A 20880-nucleotide genomic window follows, 5' to 3' on the forward strand; every position below is an offset into this window, starting at 1 on the left:
CTAAGAGGTGGAATATAATAACCCGATTGAAGCGCCCAAAAAGAAACATCCACTAGACGTGTTTTTTCGATCATCAGCACTACTAACCCAATCTGCATCACAATACCATACAAGCATAGAACCTGAACTATGAGAGTATAACATCTCATAATCTCTTGTACCATTGATGTACTTAAAAATTCTTTTCACTTGATTGATGTGACTAGTTTCTGGCTCAGCTTGATATCTTACACATACACCTACAACAAATGTTATATCTGGTATGCTAGCTGCAAGATATAGCAAACTTCCAATCATACTTGTGTACAAGCTTTGATCAACAACAACACCCTTTTTATCTTTTGATAACTTCAAATGAGTTGGAGCAGGTATCCTCTTATGACTTTCATTCTCCATTCCAAATTTCTTCACTATGTTCTTGGCATACTTGATTTGAGAGATGAAGATGGAGTCATCCATCTGTTTTACTTGAAGTCCAAGAAAATACGTCAATTCATCAACAAGACTCATCTCAAATTCCGATTGCATTTGTTTGATAAAGTGTTCCACCATTTGGTCTGACATACCACCAAACACAATATCATCAACATAGTTTGAGCAATCATAAGTTTTCCATCATTCTCCTTGACAAATAAGGTCTTATCTACCCCTCATTTCCTGTAGCCATTGTTAACAAGAAATTCTATTAGCCTTTCATACCAAGCTTTGGGAACTTGCTTCAAACCATACAGAGCCTGCTTTAGTTTAAACACATGATCTAGATAATTAGGATCCATTGATCTCTTTGGTTGCTCTACATAGACTTCTTCATGTAAGTATCCATTTAGAAAGACACTTTTCACATCCATTTGAAACAACTTGAATTTTAGCAAGCAAGATACTCTTAACAGAAGTATGATTGGTTCAAGTCTGGAAACTGGAGCAAAGGTCTCATCAAAGTCTACTCCTTCAATCTGGGTGTAGCCTTGAGCCATTTGTCTGGCCTTATTTCTAATAACAACTCTACTTTCATCTATTTTGTTCTTGAAAATCCACCTTGTACCAATGACATTTGTTCCACCAGGCCTAGAAACTAAGTCCCAAACTTCATTTATTTTAAACTCACCAAGTTATTCTTGCATGGTATTCATCCAGAATTCATCAGTTAAGGCTTCCTTTACATTCTTGGGTTCAATCTTGGAAACAAAACAAGAGTTAGAAACTACTCCCATTAATCTTATTGTGATCCCTTGATTAGGATTTCCTATAAGTAGTTCTTTAGGATGATATTTTTGAATTCTGATTGAGGGTCCTTTGTTAACTTAAATATCTCCAGGTTCAAGCTTAGCTGCTTCAGCATTGGGATTGTCTTCTTCTACATTCTCTGTCTCATCATCCACTAGGAGGAATTTTCCAACATCATTGTTAACATTAAGATCATTGTCTATGCTTGAGTCATCAATCACAACAATTATTGATTCCATCATGACCTGGGTTCTGGTGTTGAAAACTCTATAAGCTCTGCTATTTGTAGAATAGCCAAGAAATATTCCTTCGTCACTTTTGTGATCCATTTTTCTTGTTTGTTCCCAATCAACTAAGATGTAGCACTTACTTCCAAATACATGAAATTACTTGATAGTAGGTTTCTTTCCTTTCCATAATTCATATAGATCATTTGCAGTTCCAGTTCTTAAGGTTACTCTATCGTGGATATAACAAGCAACATTCATAGCTTTTGCCCAAAATAGTATGGTAACTTCTTAGCATGAAGCATGTCTTTTCTTAATTCTTGTAGAGTTCTATTTTTTCTTTCCACAACTCCATTTTGTTAAAGATTAATAGGAGAGGATAATTCATAACTAATACCTTCAGAGGCACAAAATTCAGCAAGCTTGCTATTTTCAAATTCCTTACCATGATCACTTATGATCCTGACAATGTTTTTATCTTTCTCTCTTTGAAGTTTTTGACACAACTCTTTGAAGACTTCAAAGACTTCTAATTTTTATTTAATGAATTTTACCCAAGTGAATCTAGAAAAATCATCGACAACAACATATTCATACCTTTTTCCACCAAGACTTTCAACTTGCATAGGTCTCATCAGATCCATATGAAGAAGTTCTAGAACTTTTATAGTGGCCTGATGTTGAAGTTTCTAGTGTGACATCTTAGTTTGCTTTCCTATCTGACATTCTTCATAGATTCTACCTTCTTCAATTTTGAGATCAGGCATGCCTCTGATAGCTTCTTTGGACACAATTTTCTTCATACCCTTCAGGTGTAAGTGGCTAAGTTTTTGATGCCATAAGTTGAATTCATCTGGTTTAGTCATCATACAAGTGGAGGCATAACTGATTCCATGAGGTGTCCATAGATAGCAATTGTCCCTAGATTTGGCTCCTTTCATTAGAACTTCTTTGTCTTTATTAGTGACCAGACATTCAGAATTAGTAAATTTTACCTTCAGATCTTGATTACATAGCTGACTGATGCGTATTAGGTTGGCAGCCAGACCTTCTACAAATAGAACTTTAGCAAGCTTAGGAGATCCTTCATAAACTAGTCTTCCAACACCTTTGATTACACCGTTTGCACTGTCTTCAAAAGTAACATAGCTAGTAGAATAAGGTTTGACATTGTAATACGGTGAACTGACTTTTTATCGATCGAAATGTCGCGGTAAGCAAGAGTCGCCACCGACTTTTATTTTATCCAAACAAATTCAGAAAGGCAAAAAGAAACAGAAAAAAACCTTTTAAAGAAATCTAAGTTCGGGGGGTAATTTATGCAAAGGGAAGGTGTAAGGCACCCTTTGCATCCATGGTTTGCCATGGGCTCTTAATTGCTTTGCTTGCTCGTTTTCAGAAAATGTAGATGAAAGAGGGAAAAAATGGACTTTAGCTCGTAAATGAGCGTAGCCAGTTTTTGAAGAATTTTGAGAAAGAATATAGAAAATAGAGCATGGCAAGGCAATTAGGGGCAATTACCTTAAACTCAGATGATAGGTCTCTTTTTAGCCTTTCAGAATGAAAGGGTCAATCCTTGCCATAAGAGGGCAGGAAGCCTTTCGTTTGGAGGTTGAAGGGTCGTCGAGATATCATTCGCCCAAAGACTGACCCATGCCATAGAGAGGCAGGTAGTCTAAAGGGAATGATCAGAATAGCCTTTTTTCGTAGGCAACTAGAAGATACCCCAGCCTTTTCCGTGGGCAACTTCCGAGGGTCGAGGTCATGTTAGTGTATCGAAGGCAGCATCATTTTAGGGTCTCATGACCTTTTATCGAGGAAACACGACTGAGGTATCCTCATATTCGAGGGTCTGGCTATTCTGCAAAAACACAAGGCAACAAGGCAACAGGCAACAGGCAACAAGGCAACAGGCAACAGGCAACAGGCAACAAGGCAACAGAGAGGGTTACCCAAAAGCGTGCGTGTGTGTACCAATCACGTGATTATATTCAATTATATTATCTTGTAAATTAGTGAGGCTAATTCAATTTAATGGTTGTCACTCCCTATTTTACTAACCACGCATTTAAATAATATAATTAAACAGATATGGGGGAGGGAAATTGTAACCAGCGGATCCCTTAATAGGGTTTGACAGAAGTAATAATTAAATAGAAAAATAAAAGGTTAGGGTTTAGGGTTACCAAACTCGTGGCTTTGGCAATTTGACAAACCCTGGAAAAGGCAAACAAAATAGGGTGAGTGCATTTATCGGTTCGAAGGCGAACACAGTCAACCCTAAAAATAAGGATATAATGTATTTAAAATAAAATAAACAAAAGTACTTAGCTTGATTTGATCTGATATGGTTAGCGGGAAGCCTCGGGGTTAACCCTGAAAAGGCAAAGGCAGAAGAAAAATGAAGGCGGGGCAAACCCTAGATTTAAAGGAAACCAAATAGACTTTAAGAAAAAGAATAAATAAGGTACTTAGCTTCGAGTCTTGATCGGGCGCGTTGTCGGAGTGAACCATGTTGGTAACCCTGAAAAGACATAGAAAACAGAAGTATTTAGTGTATGGCATGATCTTCGTAAAGTACGGATGAATTAATTAATTATTGGTCTCACGACCTAATTAATTAATCGAGATAAAGAATCGAGTGCAGAAATACCTTTTTATAGCTTTTTATGGAGTTTTGTGAATTTTTTAGAATAAAGTAAAATATGTATGAAATTTTTAAATAAATATGAATAAATAAATGAATATTATAATAAAAAATAAATAAATATATTAACTATAAAATAATTTGAATAAAACATATATCACATATTATAAAAAATTATTAATGGAATAAAAATGCATAAGAAATAATTTTATATAATATAAATATATTAAGATTGATTATTATTATTAGTAAGAATAAGATTTAAAAAAACAATATATATAGTTTTATAAATAAAAAACAAAGAAAAAGAAAGAGTATATATATATTATAAATAAAAGAAAAACAGGCTGTGTAATAAAAAATAAAAAAAAGGCAAAATACCCTTTTTAGTCCCTTAATTTTACCTCGGGGTCCATTTTAGTCCCTCAATTTTTTAAAAGACCAATAGAGTCCCTTATGTTTTCTAACAGAGTCATTTATGTCCTTTCCGTCTGATTTTTACAAACGGCGTCAATTTTTGTATATGTGGCATATGACATGGCATATCTGACATATATTTTTGTATATGTGGCATATGATGTGGCGTATCTGACATATGACGTGTCAATTTTTGTATGTGTGGCATATCTCCATCACAAAGGTTATATAAAATTCTAGAAAAATTCCAAAATATTACTTCAGCCTAGAATCGAACCAAGCACAGTCTTCTTAATTACAAGAGGAATTACCACTAGGCCACTTAAACGACGTTGTTTAAACTTACAAGTCATATATATTTATACTATATTATCTCTGAACAGTAAATTTGAATACTCATCACTTTATCCAGCACCTCTTAATGCTTACACGGCTGGTACGCAATCCTTCCAATCCATATCCTTAGAAGTCATGCAAAAGGGCACACACTGGATATGCAATCCATATCCATGACCTCTTAATGCTTTGATGGCTGATACACAACTTTTCAATCCATATCCATGACCTCTTAATGTTTTCATGGCTGCTACACAATTTTTCATGTTATATTTGCTTCCTCATGCTTCTCACCTTCAGGCTCGTTAATTCAATTCAATTCAACTTAATGGATCAATTTTTTTCTATAAGAATATTTATGGTTTAAAATATTTAACCGACGGGAACAGGAGATAGAATACTTAACTAATTAAAGTTTATTATTCTTGTTAAATTTTAAAAACTAATATCATAGAAATCATGGGACATGTATAAGACAAAGATTGTACATAATTACTTCTACCTTATTTGCCATAGTTGAGAGAGAGTTGATAGCAGCAACCACATCTTTACTATCACTCTCAATAATTAAATGAGGAATGACCATTGAATGAGAAATTTGCAATGGAAAAAAATTAAACATTGTTCGAGTACCTTTTAATTTTCATGCACACTGAATAATCATCATCGCTGTAATCATTGGTGAAATCACATAAGTATAGTACTCTATAGCTAGTAGCTTAGTATACTGCTATTTCAAAGCTCATAATAATGGTAATCAAAATTTGACATAGAAATTAACATACTTGATGGTAAAATCATTATTAAAATAGATCATATATAGAGATAGAAAGAGTGTTACGTTGAGTCTTTAGGATCTTGGAGGTGGGAAGAATTGCGTACCAGATAAAGTGATGTGTATTCAACTGAATTATTCAGAGATAATATAAGTATAAATATATCTGATTTGTAAGTTAAAACAAAGTTGGTTAAGTGGCCCAGTGGTAATTCTACTTGTAATTTAGTAGACTATTCCAGGTTCGAATCCTGGCTAAGGAAAATATTTTGATTTTTTTAAGGATTTTATATGATCTTGGTGATGGAGATATGCCACGTCATATGTAAGATATGCCAGATATAAAAATTGACGCCGTTTGTAAAAATCAGACGAAAAGGACATAAATGACTCTGTTAGAAAACATAAGGGACTACATTGGTCTTTTTAAAAATTGAGGGACTAAAATGGACCCCGAGGTAAAGTTAAGGGACTAAAAAGGGTATTTTGCCTAAAAAAAATTGTAAAAAACTCAACTTGCGATCCTGTGTGGTTGGCGTGTGTGGTCCACCGTGCTCCTGCGTGATCTGGCACGTTGGATCTGCTTTGGTGAGGATCTGATGGCCTTGTGGATGATGGTACATGATAGGTTGGTACGCCTCAATGCACTGGATCCAAGGGTTTTCCAAAACGCGCGCGCGCCTTTCTCTTTTGAATGGGCCAATGACTGGCTGCCACGCAGTCATCCCCAACCTTCGTCCGTTGCCCAAACCAGGTTTTTACCCACGGTTTTCCTGCTCCGTTGCCATAGCCCCTGCAAGTTTACGAATACACCAAAACAGAACAAAAATATTTCGCGAGGCCATGAACACGATCGTCCAGACCTCACGAACTCAACCACGCCTTTGGTTACGTCTAATTTTACCTGTATTGAGAACCCCTAAAACAAACCCTAATATTCAACAATGGCGTATTCATGTATATTCACGCAATCAACATAACAATGGCCCAGAACCGTTCCAAATGCCATAAGGATCAATAATAGACAGTCAATTTTAAAGAATGATGCATGAATTCATGTAATCGAAGCGAAGAACATAGTGACTTACCTTGCTATAAAGGAGGTAATTCTGGGGGTTTTGATTGCGTGTAGTGATCCAAACAGCTCCAAGAACCTTCAAAGAACGTGTTGCAATGCTTTGAAACCTTTGGATTGGCTTCAAACTCCAAAACCGAATCTCACTTTTCTTGAGATTTTTTTGAACTCGAATTAAGGTTCTTTGAGGCTGCCAAAACGTGTCCTGGTGATCTGAGGGTGTTGTGTTTATATATTGGAAGGAATTAGGTCAACAATTATAGAAGGAATCTTGCCATATCTTTGATTGAATTTTGAAAAAAATATGATTGAAATATGATTTTAAATCTTTCCAAATTTACTCAAACTCAATATTTTTCAATCATTCTTGGAGAAAACGAAATCACATGGAATATGGGGACAAATAATGATAGGATTTGATTCAAATTGGTATTTTAATTGAATATTTTGATTTTCATGATTTATATAAATTATTTATCACATTTAAAAGATAAAAAATTCATATAAAATCAAATAAATGCCAAAATTTCGTGGGAGTTGGGTTTGAGGCTTTAGATGACTTATGGATCAAGTTTGAATGAAAACATCTTGGGCCCATTTGCAAAAAATTTCAATTTTCTTCACATTTTTCCTTCCAAAATAACCTGACTTTGATAAGGCTTATCTCTCTCAATTTTTGGGGTATGTAGGTGTTCTAAGACATTCTAGAAACCTTAGAGTATCCTCTAACCAGTGTCTTTGGTCTCATATCAAAATCATTTTCCATGCTCCTTGTGTGTCCTTTTGAAAAAAGTGACTTTTTGTTGACTTTTGAAAATGACCTATAATGTTTTAGCCCATATCTCTTAAATGAAGCATTTTTAGACTTGGCATGTGAGAGACAAAATTGTAGAGAATCAAATTTCCTTCAAAATGTGCTTTGGATGGCAAATTTCTGATGTTCCATGTGAGAGTTATGGCTGGTCAAAGTTTAGTTGACTTTTCCTATACAAAACCCTAATTTAGAAACTTTTTGATTTGTTGATTTTTGGTCTTTCCTTAATGAACCATGATCAAATCTTGATCAAATGGTGAATGATACTTCAATATGAGGATCTTGACAAAAAAATCAGGAGTTTTGACTTTGCTTTGACCACAGTTGACTTTTTTAGGTTAAATAGTCGACTGTTGACTTTCTGAGCTTTTGAATGACCAATGCTTTGAGATAGGCCTTGATACTTGTCATGGAGGTAATGTGGGATATGTTGAGCCATGTGAGATGCCTTGGAACCATTGATTCAGTGATTTCCTCTTGAATTAATCAAACCCTAGTTCAGAGCCTTTGTGTAGAAGAATTTGTCTAGGAGCTTTGCATATGGATTTGAAACTTGAATAGGAGAAATAATGTGGGAAAATTTTGGGGTATGACAGCTGCCCCTGTTCAATTATCTTAAACCTGAAGATGTAGAGTGGTTTGTATGCCATTCGGTATCTGAAGGTGAAAGATGATTGAACACTAGAATACCAAGAAATTTGCCCTAGCTGAAATAGGGACTTTTGTCGGAGATGGGCTTAAAGATGCCATCTAACTTGATAAGCTTGAGAGTTAGAATGTGTCATATGTTAGACAGTTTGCATCCGCAGATGTCTGGAAAACCGTGCGTTAGGCTGAAGATAGGTCATACGTTGGACTAATCTTGATTGCATCCTCAGATGTCTGGAAAACCGTGCGTCAGGTTGATGGATAAGCCGTACGTTAGACTGCCCAATTTGCATCCGTAGATGTCTGGAAGACCGTGCGTTAGGTCGAAGAATAGATCGTACGTTAGACTATTCTCAATTGCATCCTCAGATGTCTGGAAAACCGTGCGTTAGGTTGATGGATAAGCCGTACGTTAGACTACCCCATTTGCATCCGTAGATGTCTTTGGAAGACCGTGCCTTAGGTCGAAGAATAGATCGTACGTTAGACTACTCTTAATTGCATCCTTAGATGTCTGGAAAACCATGCGTCAGGTTGGTGGATGAGTCGTGCGTTAGACTTATCCAAATTGCATCCGTAGATGTCTGGAATGCCGTGCGTTAGGTCGATGGATGAGTCGTGCGTTAGACTTATCCAAATTGCATCCGTAGATGTCTGGAATACCGTGCGTCAGGTTGAAGGAATGAGTCGTGCGTTAGACTAATCCAAATTGCATCCTTGGATGTCTGGAAGACCGTGCGTTAGGTCGGTGGATGAGTCGTGCGTTAGACTTATCCAAATTGCATCCGTAGATGTCTGGAATGCCATGCGTCAGGTGTTTGCTTTGAATAAGATTCGAATCTTTGTAATGTACCTGTCAAACATTGTTAGTTTTTTATGTAATGCCATGATGCATGAGCTATGTGCTTCTCAAAATAAATGAGGAATGTGTATGTAATGTATGAATATGTTTTATGATACGTGTTTATGATTTATGATGTATGTTTATGATTTATGATGTATGATTATGATTTATGATGTATGATTATGACTTTGTGTGACTAGAATCGTTTGATTGAGAAGATAAATCTCTACGTCATTGAGAACTTGATCTCTTCTTGGGAATGCTGAGCTGGGGATTTATGATTTCTGCTTGGGGATGATCAGTAACTTGATGTACCATGACTGAGGATGGGAGATATTAATAAACCACGTTTGGAGAAGAGCAAAGTGTTGGAGAAATGATAGTGTTGAAGATGTAACTCTGTGTTGGGGAGCTATGTCTTTTGTTTGAGAGGATTTGAAGATATCTTCTTTAATGATTGTTCGGTGGGGATATTATCTGGCTTTGTGGATTACCTTGGACATTGTCTCTTCGCCTTTCCTACCTAATGAACTAATAGATACTTTTGCAAAAAAGAAAAGATAAATGATAATCATGTTCATATGCATATGTTCATTCGATATTATCATTGGACGTTTGCGTATTCGAAAAGAAACAAATGGAAACTCGGAAAAGAGAAAGTAACTTGTATTAAGAAAGCCATGAATAGGCAAAAATAAAAACATATTGTGTGTTTTTTTTGGAAAAAGTACAAAGTAATAAGAAAAGTAGCTATGTGTAAACAATCCTATTGAGTTTCAACTCTGCTATTGCTATTATGTCCTCGAGCGTCTCATCCCTTGCTTGTTGGAGAAAGATGATTGGATTGATCCGAGCCTTTTGAACTTGACGTTGTAGATATATCTGACTGATGAGTGACGTGAACGAGCCAATAGTCGTACGCTTAATCCTTAACTTTTGCCTAGACCGCCTTTTCAGGTTTTCAATCTAGCAGGATACCCTTTTTTGCCCAAGTCGCCCTCTCGGGTTTTCAACTTGACGGGTGTACATATTTTGTATATATCCCTAATTTTTGCCCAAATCCTTTTGGTTTGTCGGGATGCCCTTACTTTTGCCTAGGTACGTCGACCTAGCGGGTCGTATTTATGCGTAGTATTTTTTGACTATGTCAGCATTCACAGGCTGTGGAAAGTCTTCTCCGTCCATAGTAGTGAGTATCATGGCTCCTCCAGAGAAGATTTTCTTAATTACAAATGGGCCCTCATAGGTGGGAGTCCACTTGCCCCTAGGGTCACCTTGTGGTAGGATAATCCTTTTTATGACTAAGTCACCAGCCTGATAAACTTGTTGTTTGACTCTTTTATTGAATGCCTTGATCATACGCTTCTGGTACAATTGTCCATGACAAACAGCCGCAAGCCTCTTCTCGTCAATCAGGTTTATCTGATCTAGTCGAGTCTGAATCCATTCGTCTTCGTTTAGCTCTGCCTCTTTCATGATCCTTAAGTGTCATACCCCAAAATTTGCCCACACTTTTCAAAAATTCAAAACTATTTCAAAAATTCAAAACTATTTCAAAAATTGGGTTTTTATAAAATCTAGGTTTCATTTACATTGATATCCTGAATTTTATAAATATTCGATTTAAAATCTATTTTAAAATATAATAGTTTACTCTTAAATTGTTATATTTTAAATAGCAAAATATTGATTGATGCTTCTTAAACTTTCAATTGGCTTTTTATTTCGAATAAGTAATATAGCAAAATTGGTAAGGAAGTAAGGTTTGCAGGTACAAGGTCTCGGGTTCAAATCCCACTTCTGACATTTCCCATTTTTATTTATTTCTAACTTTATTTTATTAGTATTTTATTCAAAAAAATCACAAAAAATAATATATTTTTTATCATTTTAAAATTAATTTTTTGCTTTTTTTTTAAATTTTGACCTTTTCTAAAAATTATTATTTTTTCATTTTTTATCATAAAAATATCAAAAATAACCAAAAAAATTATTATTACTTCTTTTTGTAAATATTAGTTTTTTTTTTTTTTTGCATTATCATTATATTATTATCATAATATGGGAGTGTTACTCCCATATTATCATCATAATAATTTAGGATAGTTTTGTAGTATTGTTACTATTATCATGGCTAGTTGTAGAATTTTCTTATTTTAATTAATTACTTTTTTTAAGGTTTTAAGTTTAAGTTAGTCTTATTTATTAAATTAATTCTTTAGGTGGTTTAATTATTAACAGAAAAATTCAAAAAAATACAAAAAAAAGATTTAATTTATTTTGTTTAAGTTAGATAATTAGATTTAATTAATTTCTTAAAGATTTACATCAAGTTATTCAAAAATACAAAAAAAAAAATGTTTGTTTTAATTTTAATATCTCTCTTTTAGAATTTCATATTACAACTTTAGATTTATTATTATTTCTTTGTTTTGTTTATATTTCATCATTTCTCATTACCATTTTATATATTTGTACTAACATTTTATGTTTATGTGAGGTACTTATGTGAGGTACTACCTTGAAGTTTGAGACGTTTCTCATGGACATTTGCAAGTTGCTAATTCTTTTACATTTAATCGTTTAATTTCCGCTTTCAAATTTTCATTCGGTTATTGTAATAATTTTTTATCCCCTTTGGCAATTTGTAATCCCCTACCCTGAAGCGATGTAATAGCGTAGATTTAATTTCCGCATTTTAATTTCCTGCATATATATTAACTGCTTAGATGTATGATAATTAGGCTTTGTATGAAAAGATAGAATCAAACGCTAGCTAACTAAAAGATACAAGATAAAATATAATTGAATCCAACACACTTGCACGCACTCACCCTTAGGGTACACCCCTCTTTGTTGCCTTCGATTAAAAGATCATGTCCCTCGAACGTATAGGTACCTATTAGCAAAAGTCCCTCGATTAAAAATCATTGTAAAGATCATAAGTCCCTCGATGACCCACGATGTTGCCTCGGTAATATGATCTAGTCCCTCAAACGGTTGCCTACGAAACAATGATTGTCCCTTCGAATATAGCTAAAGGTACCTTTACCTGTTGCCTTCAATGACCTCGATGACCCTTCGATGACCCGCACGTCCAATAAAACAAGGACTACCTACTTCTATATAGTATGGATAGTCCTGGGAACTTTAAAAATTACAGAAAAAGACCAATCAATTTGGGTAGTGCTCTTAAACTGCCTAGCACAATAAAAATATCTTTTCAATACTATTTCAAAAAACTAAGGCTACGCATTTACGCTAAAGTCCTTATGCTCCTTTCAAAACAAACAAACATGAGCTAAGCAAGTTAAGAGCCCGTAGATAACTACGGATGAAAAGGGTGCTTGCACCTTCCCTTTTCATAACTTACCCCCCGAGCCCGTTTTCTTTCAAAAAAGTTCTTTTTCTGTACTTTTTACCTTTCCTAACATTGGACAAAATAAAAGTCGGTGGCGACTCATGCTCACCGCAACATTGTTTGCGATAATAAAAATAAAAGTCAGTTCATCGTATTACAGAACTGGCGACTCTGCTGGGGAGTCTTTAAGAGGGGTTTACCTTAGGGCTTAGTTCATTATAAATGTTTTTAATTGTTTGTTTGTATGCTTTATTTTTAAGGGAATTGCTTGGGTTTGTTATTGTGTGAAAGGTCCTACACCCGGATCTAGTGTACCTTAAGTATGTGGCATGAGACCAGGGAAACTGTACGACATGTATCGTTATGGTTGAACTGGTGGCCACCGTTAGTGCGACGCTTTGGTTTGTCCTGATGGCCCTTGAATATGATCGAGGAGACATTTGGCTACCGCGTGGTGTCATAAGCACTGATTCGCCCTTAGAACCCTAGTTGAACTTGACTTTGGCTTATAAGAAGTAGCGAGATGGCTGGCTTCGGATTCCTGACTGAAGCCGGTTGATACTCGATGCTACACTCATTGAGATTGGACTCAAGGGATGCTTTTGGCTGGCCGATTGAGTGCTATGTTGAGACAATGCCCACGAGAAAGATCAGGGATATGAGCACCATAGAACCTGGTCACTTTTTAGGACAGGTTGAACTAACTAAACGAAAGGAAGAAGGGTACTTACCTATGGACTTCATGCAAGCCTTTAAACCTAAGGACACTTGTGTGACTTGCTTGTGTGCTACTAACCCTTCGATTTTCTTGCAGGATTTGTTTATACCCTAATCGTTTGGTTTCCTTGCAGGATTTGTATGTACACTAACAATTGGAACTCTTTGTAGGACTTACTCGTCCCTATTCCCTAACTAACCTTTTTCTAGGATCTCAAGTATTTAGGGCGCGCAATTCTAGGTGCTATCATCAAGAGCCTAAAACTTCTGACAAGGGGCAAGAGGATTTATTTTCCTCTAACCAGATGCCTTCAAACTCAAAGGTACAGTTCCTATCAAGGGGCAAGAGGATTTATTTTCCTCTAGCCAGATGCCTTCAAACTCAAGGGTACAGTTCCTATCAAGGGGCAAGAGGATTTATTTTCCTTTAGCCACATGCTTTTAAGCTCAAAAGTACCATACCCCGAATCAGAGGCTATGACCCACTGGATATGGTGAGCCTGATTCTTAAAGAAGGACGTTCAAAGATGGAAGTCGTAGTTCTTCAACAAAGCTGCAACTACATTTCAATGTTGCAAATTGGGTTCCAGAAAGATCCTTGAAAACATTGCATATGCATTTGCATACATATCATTGCATAACAGGTTTCCAGACAACGAGCTTATCATTTTCTGCCTCAAATCCCTAAAGCTTGATACTTACAACTCCTTTGTGGCTTCGTCAGAATCTTCTTCTTAGAAGTAATCTGTAGTTCAGATACGAACGCCTGGTTTGGTTTCCTCTCTGGGGCACTTGGTCAGTCGATCGATAATTGCCCACCAGTTCGAGATAAGGTACAAGACCTGGTTGATGCAAAGGCTATCATATTCACACCTGCAGGCCAGATTTGAAGTTCTCCTTCGACTCAATGGACCTTCTGAAGCAATAAGTCCATACGAAGAAAATCTCCTCAATGTTGGCAATTCGTAATTTCTCATGCATTTTCATGCGTAATCTTTCTTGTTCTTGTTCAATACTGTCTATATGCAATACTTGTTTGTTTTTGAACTATAATAACGATGCATTGGATATGTTTGTTTTGAAAAAATTCATTCGCTCTCGCTCTAATATGTTTTTATTTGCTTGTGATACCAAACTCTCAGTGATAAAGCATGATGACTCTGAAGGGAGAATGACGAACGCATAATACCAATAATCTCAAATGGTGTGCTTTCGAGTAAAACCCTGTTGATGATGTACAGGCATTGTTTCAAATTCCCAAACACTGGAGATATAAGGAAGTTAATCCCTTTGTCAACCCTTTTGAGCCTTGAAGTAGGAATTTCTTTTCTATACGAAAAAACCCTCACATTTAACCTAGGGGCAGGGTAGTGTTCAGTTAACCTGATTGGGTGTTCAAAATTCAGCAGGACCTCGCACCTAAGGAAACAATAATGGTTATCCTTCAAAGGGTTCAGTAAAAGTCGAGACCGCAATGGTCACCTCTCGCGTAATAAGAGGTCAAATATGACGATACAACAACGACTATCCCTCGTCGACCAAGAAATGAGGCAGTCACAATCTTTCCAAAAAGACGTCTCAGGATCATACGACTTGCTCAAAAAATAAAAAGAACGAATTAAAAAAAAAAAGAGAAAAGAAAGCTCGCTAAGTCAACAAACTTGAAAATGTGTGACTTAGGCAAAAGTTAGGGCATCCCGCTGGACTTCAAACTCAGAATTCAAAAGAATTTGTCCAGGCAAAAGTTAGGGAAACAAAAAAGATCCTCAACAAAAAGGGCAAAGTCGTGTGACTATAAATTCAAAGAACAAGTCGTATGATCAGACACAAAATATGAAAGATAAAGTGGCTGCCATGTCCAAACACCTCATTGATTCCTCAATCGTCTCAAACTCCTCTTGAAGGATGAATGCTCGCGTCGAGTTAACTGAACTTAGGTTGGAGAACATCACGAAGGGGGTGGGCACCAATAAAATTTTGAGCCTATATATCTTTTTTTCTAAAACCATTAACCTGGCCACGTTACAACCCTCAAAAGTCCTAATTGAAGCAGGGTTAATTCGAAAGCATACTATAACAAGAAAACGGTAAACCGACTCCTAGGAGTCTTGCTAAAACATTTGAGTTGGTATCACGCCACTTTTCACAAAAATCGATGTTTTGACATCCTTTCAAAAAAAATATTTCAAGACAAACATGAACTTTGCATTAGATTTATATTTCTCGTACTAAACATTCTTTGCATATGAACAAGTACTTGACACCAGGAAAACTTCCATCATGAGCTGCAGATGAAAAGTTTACCCCTCTCAAGGGACAAGTTGTCTTCGGAACTCCGTTGAGTTCGAGCATGAACGTCTCAAATTATAATCACCCTCAGGGTCACAAAAACGGTTGAAATACCCCATGGACTAAGCGTTCAGATATTCGGGGCAATCAAGCCAAGATTCAAAGGATCTCTCAAAACTGCTGAAATTACCAGGAGCCTTCACCCAAGCACAACTAGAATTACCTCCAACCCTGATCAACCAGAGGCATGATTCCTAAGTTCATGATACAGGGGCATGTTTCTTATGATAGCACGAATATCAGAAAGTCCCCCGATAGATAAAGCTGCAGAGACGTCTCGTACGCCCGACTCAGTCAGTCAAAAGCTTGTATATACAAGGGGCATGACATATCTCATTCATCAGGGGCAATCAAGTCAAGATTCCGAGAATCTCTCAAAGATGCAAAAAACAATCAGGGGCATGTATCCAAGTAAATCTTAGTCTATTTCCAATCAACATGGGGCATTGTCCTGGGCCAATGATTACGAGGGACATATCGCCCATGGTGTACATCTCGTAAAATCCTCGTGAGGCGAATCTTTCCAAAGTTCCTACTAACTGGGGCAAATCTATGCAAGTCCAGTTTGACAGCTTGATCAATACTCAGTAGGGTGTCCTAAATTGAATGGTAGTTACTACAATACTGGGGGCAATTTTCAAGACACCCATGTCTCCCCACAGAGCCGGGTTCACAAGACCATATCCCCACAGAGTAATCCTCAAAGAAGATATCTTTGAACATACTCGTCCCGACAAAGACATGGCTCCCCACTAGAGTTTACATCTTCAACACCACCGGTTCTCCGACACGTTGCTCTTCTCCAACATGGCTTACTAATATCTTTATCTCCAGTCAGGGTACATCAAGTTACTGGTTATCCCCAAGCAAGAATCATAAATTCCCAGCTGAGCATCTTCAAAACAAGATCAGACATCAAAACCACAAAGGCATAGAGATTTATTTTCTCAATAAAGACAACATAAATCATATTCACATATCATATGGCATAAACATATTCATACATTGCATACATTACCTCATAATGAATTCATCCATAACATACAAAGTTTCTCTTTTATTTTGAGGGACTCATTACATAATACATGCATCATGACATTGCATAACTATACCTATTGCAGGATACAGGCACAGACAAATGAACGAAATCTCCAACTTTCCAAGATCTAATTCAGCTACTACGAATAGTACTGACACGGTCAACGCTCGAAGATCTAATTCATTTACCACGAACGGTAATGGCACGATCACTTTCAAAGATCTAATTCAGTTACTACGAACGGTACTGACACGGTCAACGCTCAAAGATCTAATTCATTTACCACGAACGGTAATGACACGATCATTTTCAAAGATCTAATTCAGTTACTACAAACGGTACTGACACAGTCAACTCCCAGAGATCTAATTCTATCATCACGAACGGTGTAGACACTATCGCTGACCTTCCCAGTCTAATTCAGTTACTACGAACGGTACTGACACGACAAGAGAATCTAATTCTATCATCACGAACGATGTAGACACGATTATCTCTCTAAGATCTAATTCGGTTACTACGAACGGTGCTGACACGATCGACCTTTAAAGAGATCTAATTCCATCATCACGAACAACGTGGATACGATCAATTATTTCCTAAGTCTAATTCAGTTACTACGAACGGTGCTGACACGACCAACTCTCAAAAATCTAATTCATCTACTACGAACGGTAATGACACGATCAACATTCAAATACTCCTCAACACAGGGGATCAACCTAACGCACGACTCATTTCTTCAACCTAACGCACGGTTTTCCAGACATCTGCTGATGCAAGCTAGACCCAGTCTAACGTACGACTTAACCTAAGTCTTTTCCTCAGAAACAGTCTAACGTACGACACATTCTGACTCTTAAGTATATCAAGTCAGATGGCATCTTCAAGCCCATCTCCATCATACATCTTCTCGACACACCTGGGTGGCATCTCTAAGCCCATCTCAGACAGTTCTCTGTCAACCTCCGGATGGCATCTTTAAGCCCATCTCATACAAAAGTCCCTCCATCAACAAGGGCAAATTTCTGGGTATTCTAGTGTTCAATCCTCTTCCACCTTCAGATTCCGATAGGCACACAAGCCAATCTACATCCTCAGGTTTAAGAAGATTGAACAGGGGCAGCTGTCATACCCCAAAATTTGCCCACACTTTTCAAAAATTCAAAACTATTTCAAAAATTGGGTTTTTATAAAATCTAGGTTTCATTTACATTGATATCCTGAATTTTATAAATATTCGATTTAAAATCTATTTTAAAATATAATAGTTTACTCTTAAATTGTTATATTTTAAATAGCAAAATATTGATTGATGCTTCTTAAACTTTCAATTGGCTTTTTATTTCGAATAAGTAATATAGCAAAATTGGTAAGGAAGTAAGGTTTGCAGGTACAAGGTCTCGAGTTCAAATCCCACTTCTGACATTTCCCATTTTTATTTATTTCTAACTTTATTTTATTAGTATTTTATTCAAAAAAATCACAAAAAATAATATATTTTTTATCATTTTAAAATTAATTTTTTGCTTTTTTTTAAATTTTGACCTTTTCTAGAAATTATTATTTTTTCATTTTTTATCATAAAAATATCAAAAATAACCAAAAAAATTATTATTACTTCTTTTTGTAAATATTAGTTTTTTTTTTTTTTTCATTATCATTATATTATTATCATAATATGGGAGTGTTACTCCCATATTATCATCATAATAATTTAGGATAGTTTTGTAGTATTGTTACTATTATCATGGCTAGTTGTAGAATTTTCTTATTTTAATTAATTACTTTTTTTAAGGTTTTAAGTTTAAGTTAGTCTTATTTATTAAATTAATTCTTTAGGTGGTTTAATTATTAACAGAAAAATTCAAAAAAATACAAAAAAAAAGATTTAATTTATTTTGTTTAAGTTAGATAATTAGATTTAATTAATTTCTTAAAGATTTACATCAAGTTATTCAAAAATACAAAAAAAAAATGTTTGTTTTAATTTTAATATCTCTCTTTTAGAATTTCATATTACAACTTTAGATTTATTATTATTTCTTTGTTTTGTTTATATTTCATCATTTCTCATTACCATTTTATATATTTGTACTAACATTTTATGTTTATGTGAGGTACTTATGTGAGGTACTACCTTGAAGTTTGAGACGTTTCTCATGGACATTTGCAAGTTGCTAATTCTTTTACATTTAATCGTTTAATTTCCGCTTTCAAATTTTCATTCGGTTATTGTAATAATTTTTTATCCCCTTTGGCAATTTGTAATCCCCTACCCTGAAGCGATGTAATAGCGTAGATTTAATTTCCGCATTTTAATTTCCTGCATATATATTAACTGCTTAGATGTATGATAATTAGGCTTTGTATGAAAAGATAGAATCAAACCCTAGCTAACTAAAAGATACAAGATAAAATATAATTGAATCCAACACACTTGCACGCACTCACCCTTAGGGTACACCCCTCTTTGTTGCCTTCGATTAAAAGATCATGTCCCTCGAACGTATAGGTACCTATTAGCAAAAGTCCCTCGATTAAAAATCATTGTAAAGATCATAAGTCCCTCGATGACCCACGATGTTGCCTCGGTAATATGATCTAGTCCCTCAAACGGTTGCCTACGAAACAATGATTGTCCCTTCGAATATAGCTAAAGGTACCTTTACCTGTTGCCTTCAATGACCTCGATGACCCTTCGATGACCCGCACGTCCAATAAAACAAGGACTACCTACTTCTATATAGTATGGATAGTCCTGGGAACTTTAAAAATTACAAAAAAAGACCAATCAATTTGGGTAGTGCTCTTAAACTGCCTAGCACAATAAAAATATCTTTTCAATACTATTTCAAAAAACTAAGGCTACGCATTTACGCTAAAGTCCTTATGCTCCTTTCAAAACAAACAAACATGAGCTAAGCAAGTTAAGAGCCCGTAGATAACTACGGATGAAAAGGGTGCTTGCACCTTCCCTTTTCATAACTTACCCCCCGAGCCCGTTTTCTTTCAAAAAAGTTCTTTTTCTGTACTTTTTACCTTTCCTAACATTGGACAAAATAAAAGTCGGTGGCGACTCATGCTCACCGCAACATTGTTGCTTTAAAATAATAAAGTCAGTTCACCGAGTTACATTAAGGATGGAATTTGAACTTCAATCGGTAACACAGCTTCCATACCGTAGACTAATGAGAACGGGGTTGCCCCAGTTGATGTACGTGCGGAGGTACGGTAACCATGGAGAGCAAATGGTAACATTTCGTGCCAATCCTTGTAAGTCACAGTCATCTTCTGTACAATCTTCTTGATATTCTTGTTGGCAGCCTCCACAGCGCCATTCATCTTTGGCCTATAGGGAGATGAGTTGTGATGCTTGATATTGAACTGCGTGCAGAGCTCAGTAATCATCTTGTTATTCAAATTGGTACCATTATCAGTGATAATCCTCTCGGGGATGCCATACCGACAGATGAGGTTATGTTTAATGAATCGAGCCACCACGTTCTTGGTCACGGAAGCAAAGGAAGCAGCCTCTACCCATTTGGTGAAGTAGTCAATGGCTACTAGGATGAAACGGTGTCCATTAGAAGCAGTAGGTTTAATTTCTCCGATCACATCAATGCCCCACATTGCAAAAGGCCAAGGAGCAGTTAGAACGTTTAGGGGAACAGGAGGCACATGTACTTTGTCGGCGTATATCTGACACTTGTGGCAAGTTCTTGAATGTTGGTGACAGTCAGTTTCCATAGTGGACCAATAGTAACCCGCTCTCAGAATCTTTTTAGCCATAGTATGTCCACTAGAATGGGTTCCAAAGGTACCGTCGTGCATGTCTTCCATGATTTCTTCAGCTTCCTTCTTATTCACACAACGAAGCAAAGTTGAATCATGATTGCGCTTGTATAAGGTCCCGTTGCTCAGAAAAAACTTGGATGCGAATCTTCTTAAGAACTTTCTGTCGTTGATAGACGCCCCTTCAGGATATTCTTGAGTCTCGAGGTATCTTTTTACTTCGTGAAACCATGGTTTCTCTTCAACCTCATTAGTAACTATCTCGTAACAGTGTGCCGGTTCATCATATCTTTCAATAATAACTATAGGAGCCTCATTGTCCCATCTGACTTTGAACATGGATGACATAGTAGCTAACGCGTCTTCCAGTTGATTCTCTTCTCGGGGAATATGTTCAAAAGTAATCTCTTCGAAGTGTGGAATTAAAGATATCACCAAATCTTTATAAGGCATGAGATTAGGGTGCTTCGTGTCCCACTCTCCTTTGATCTGACTGATTACTAGGGCTGAATCCCCATATACTTCCAAAAACTTGATTCTTAGGTCGATAGCAGCTCTGAGTCCCAAGATACACGCTTCATACTCATCCATGTTGTTGGTACAATCGAAACA

General features: G+C 36.2%; 1 protein-coding gene across 1 annotated transcript; it reads right to left on the reverse strand.

The window, feature by feature from the left end:
* LOC131624772 (uncharacterized mitochondrial protein AtMg00810-like) lies at positions 1-552 on the reverse strand. The gene has a single exon (XM_058895689.1). The coding sequence runs from the start codon at positions 550-552 to the stop codon at positions 1-3; it is 552 nt and encodes a 183-aa protein (XP_058751672.1).
* Between the last annotated feature and the right edge of the window lie 20328 nt (positions 553-20880).

The sequence above is a fragment of the Vicia villosa genome, unplaced genomic scaffold (assembly GCF_029867415.1).
Source record: "Vicia villosa cultivar HV-30 ecotype Madison, WI unplaced genomic scaffold, Vvil1.0 ctg.000162F_1_1_1, whole genome shotgun sequence".
Taxonomy (NCBI): Eukaryota; Viridiplantae; Streptophyta; class Magnoliopsida; order Fabales; family Fabaceae; genus Vicia; species Vicia villosa.

Excerpts from the sequence above, each read along its gene's own strand:
- LOC131624772 (XM_058895689.1), bottom strand. The coding sequence starts at position 552 with ATGGTGGAACACTTTATCAAACAAATGCAATCGGAATTTGAGATGAGT.